Source organism: Gekko japonicus, unplaced genomic scaffold, assembly GCF_001447785.1.
Source record: "Gekko japonicus isolate JY-2015 unplaced genomic scaffold, Gekko_japonicus_V1.1 scaffold884, whole genome shotgun sequence".
NCBI classification, from domain to species: Eukaryota; Metazoa; Chordata; class Lepidosauria; order Squamata; family Gekkonidae; genus Gekko; species Gekko japonicus.
Window position 1 is genome coordinate 295,024 of NW_015172029.1, and position 4,252 is coordinate 299,275.

The 4,252-nt window shown below is 48.0% G+C and overlaps 1 protein-coding gene across 1 annotated transcript in view; it reads right to left on the bottom strand.

The window, feature by feature from the left end:
* The window catches only part of LOC107118283 (cathepsin L1-like), an 18,080-nt gene extending 17,800 nt beyond the window's left edge, over nt 1-280 (bottom strand). The window contains exon 1 of the mRNA XM_015420588.1: nt 258-280. Coding sequence (XP_015276074.1) covers nt 258-280 — 23 coding nt within the window. The remainder of the gene's footprint in view (nt 1-257) is intronic.
* Between the last annotated feature and the right edge of the window lie 3,972 nt (nt 281-4,252).

Sequence of the window (4,252 nt, forward strand, 5' to 3'; positions counted from 1 at the left end):
TGGCTGCTTCTTGCTCTGACTGAGGGCTGCTGGGAGCAGGGGGTGGGGCTTATTGCATGTGCCCGCCCCCTGGGCTCTTTACTGCTGGAGCTCCGCTCCTGTGCGCTCCTGCAGGAAATGACCCCTGGTCTTGTCCCTTCTGGTGGGCAGCACCTCGTCCAGTTTCTTTGGCCAAGGTCTTCCACATCACCTGCTCCTTGACCCTTTTAACTGGAGATGCCCAGGACTGAACCTGGGACCGTCTGCAGACACTTTACCGATGAACCATGGCGAACTCCATGTTTCAATGAAGCAAAATATTATTATTGCTCTTAACAATTAAGAATGTAATTGAATGTGCAATGTAATTTGGAATGGTAGATTTAAATGTAGTTCTCTGTTTTGGGGGACAAGGGAAAAACTCTGCACAGCCAAGATGCTGTGAGGTTTGCCTCCTTGCTAGAAAGGAGATGGATTTTGTTGTTGTTCAGTCGCACAGTCGAGTCCGACTCTTCACGACCCCATGGCCACAGGATTGGAAAAGGTCAGTATACATTCCTATCCCAAAGAAGGGCAATGCCAAGGAATGTTCAAACTATCGCACAATTGCACTCATATCACACGCTAGCAAGGTCATGCTCAAGATCCTACAAGCTAGGCTTCAACAGTACGTGGATAGAGAACTGCCAGAAGTACAAGCTGGGTTTCGAAGAGGTAGAGGAACTAGAGATCAAATTGCCAACATTCGCTGGATTATGGAGAAAGCAAGAGAGTACCAGAAAAACATCTACTTCTGCTTCATTGACTATGCTAAAGCCTTTGACTGTGTGGATCACAACAAACTATGGCAGGTCCTTAAAGAGATGGGAGTACCAGACCACCTCACATGTCTCTTGAGAAACCTGTATAAGGGCCAAGAAGCGACAGTTAGAACCGGATATGGAACAACTGATTGGTTTAGCATAGGAAAAGGAGTACGACAAGGAGATGGATGGGGGGGGGGGTCTAAGGACGGGATTCTCACGAATTAGGACACATCAACCTCCAGTTCAGACATATTTATTACCTACGGTATGTTGTTTCATTTCTAAGTTTGAAGAGTATAGATTCTGGGTTCTTTTTTTATAGTGTGGCCAGATATACACCTAACTCCCTCTAATATTTCATCCCAAAAGGGTGCTATGATAGGACAAATCCATCCAACAGTGGATGTAGGTGCCATTCTCTTGGCAGTTCCTCCAGCATAGTGAGTTTGAGTTGTGTGTGATACGAGATAACTGTACAGGGGTCAAGTACCATTTAGTCATACTTCTAAGATTTTGCCATTTCATAGAGAGTATAGAGGACTTGCTTTCGTAGGGATTCCAAATGTCTAACCATCCGTCTTCACATTGTTGGCCTTAAAGGTGCCACTGGACTCTAACGGTGTTCCGTGGCCTCTCCCAGTTGGTTGCTCCCTATTGCTTGAAATTGCCTCTCTGTGCAAAGGTCCATGCTTGGGAACCAGCCGTCGCGGTCACGAACTATACCACAAACTCAGTGCTCCACAGCACTACTGCTGCGCAGCCAGCTGGTGGTTTCTGAGAAGCAGGCGTGTGGTTAGGCAGACGGAAGAGCAGAAAGAACATGAAAGAGAAACCAGGGGAGGGAGAACCACATGAAACGACAAGGATCAGCATCATGACATGCTTCAGACCAAGGTTGCAGATTAGCCGTGGGGGTTCCCAGAAATATTCAGAACAGTAATGGCAGGGATTTTTATAGCAGGAGGAGGAGGAGGAGATTGGATTTATACCCCGCCCTTCACTACCCAAAGGAGTCTCAGAGCGGCTTACAATCCCTTCCCCTTCCCCTCCCCACAACAGACACCCTGTGAGGTAGGTGAGGCTGAGAGAGCTCTCTGAGAACTGCCCTTGAGAGAACAGCTCTGAAAGAACTTAGCCTTGGGGGTTCCCAGAAATATTCAGAACAGTAATGGCAGGGATTTTTATAGCAGAAGGAGGAGGAGGAGGAGGAGGAGGAGGGGAAAGGGAAGGGGAAGGAGATGGAGAAGAAGGAAAAGGAGAAAGAGAAGAAGAAGAGGAGGAGGAGGAGGAGGGGAGGAGGGGGAGGAGATTGGATTTATACCTCACCCTTCACTAACTGAAGGAGTCTCTGAGTGGCTTACAAACTCCTTCCCCTCCCCACAACAGACACCCTGTGAGGTAGGTGGGGCTGAGAGAGCTCTTTCTAGAATTGCTCATGAGAGAACAGCTCTGAATGAACTTGTGACTGACCCAAGGTCACAACAGCAGCTGAATGTTGAGGAGCGAGGAATCAAACCCGGTTCTCCCAGATTAGAGTCTGCGTTCCCAACCACTACACCAAACTGGCTGTCAACAGTGACACTACTCAACAGAGCATCTATTGTGTAGTGGGTTAAACGCATACTAGAACCACTGCGGCCGAGGTGGTGACCGCATGGTTCACTGGACACAACAAAGACTAAAGACTAAAGGCTGGCTGGGCAACTATGTACAGCCTGGGGACTCACCCCTTTGTGCGCTGGTCCAGTTGTTGGGTTTAAACCTCCCGCCAACGTCCCATTGGTCCCCCAGTGGAGAGACCAGGAGCCTTGTCCCCATTGTTCTCCAGAGTCAAGCTCTGGGGTGTTCGCTGCCCCCTGGTGGTGGTCAGCATACACAACAGCATCTTTTTTGGGGGGGGCTCTCACAACTCCTGACTTTTCTGTGGCGGCCTGCTCCCCTCAGCCAGAGAAAGACAGGGTGGACTCAGGAGGTGTTAAAGAATGTAGAAAATGGAATTTCGTAAGTGCAGAACGATGCCGTGAGAGAGCAAGACAATACATACAGCAGACACATAACAAACACCATACACATCTGTCTGTTCCAATATCCTTTCCCCTTTAGTGGGCAACCCTTACTGAGACCACCCCAAATGTCACCATGCAGTGAATGCAAGCAGTCAAATTCATCAAGTGTCTTCATCAAAGAAGACAACTAAGAAAAGGGGGTAGGTGGGTGGTAAGCCTCTTTCAGGGCATTGAAAAGTCTGGCGTTTCCCCAGTTTTTCTCCTGAGCAGTGAGTGAAAATACTGAAGAAGAAGAGAAGAGAGAAGAGATTGGATTTATACCCTGCCCTTCACTACCCAAAGGAGTCTCAGAGGGGTTTACAAACTCCTTTCCCTCCCCCTCCCCACAACAGACACCCCGTGAGGGCGGTGGGGCTGAGAGAGCTCTAAAAAAACCGCTCTTGAGAGAACAGCTCTGAGAGAACTTGTGACTGACCCAAGGTCACACCAGCAGCTGCAATTGGAGGAGTGGGGAATTACAGAGATTACAGAGCGATGCCGAACTCCCAAAGAGACCCAAACCCCCAGCACCTGTCTCTTTGGACATTGTTTTGATCTCTGCAACCACAGAGCACCCAAGGACTGTTCCTCTCTAAAATCTACTTCCACAAAAAAGAATCTCCCCCCCCCACCGCGCAGTTTCCCCTCTCGTTGCTAGAGGCAAGCCATCTTTCTCTGTTCTACTTCCTCTTAATTTTATTTTGTATCTAGATTTCACACCAGGACTCAACCCAGGGGAGTCTGATTTCAGGAGTAGGGGTGGAAAAAAAGCGATGGGGGAAACAGTACTTCTGAGAAGGCGCAGAGTGCCTTTGCCTCTTCACTAAACAACGGCAGCCTCCCGCCTCCCTGCACACTTCAGTTCCAGAGCTAGGCTTTCAAGCAGAGACAACAATCACTTTCTACTGTCCTCCCCGCCCCCAAGATAAACACACACCTGGTTTAGTTTCTCCTCTAGATACATATTAAAAAGAAAACATACCAGTGAAGTGGAGAAAAAAATAAATTTTGTGTCTTGAATGTTTGTCTTGGTGCTTGATGAAGGAATTAAGAGGAGAAAGGTAGGCAGAACTCAGACCGTTTTCTTGAGAAATCATGTTCTTTATTATCAGACTGGAAAACTAACGTTCTAGATTATGTCAAACAATGTGCATTATTTGAGAGGGGGGAATGAGAATTCCCTGTGTTTGTTTTTAAGCCGCTATAGTCAAAATGGGTTTAAGAAAAAAGTGAGCACCCGTATCCCAAAGGTGTGCCCTCTTCTCCCAAACATGCAGCCGTAGTCAGATTTGTGCCAACATCTGCAAAAGCCCAGACCTGAAGTAAGATTTTTGACGACAACAAATGACAAATTCAAAAGCTGTAGCTTAACAAACTCTGAAGCCGAGAAGACGATGGGAGGGATCCGGGCCTCTCAGGCGG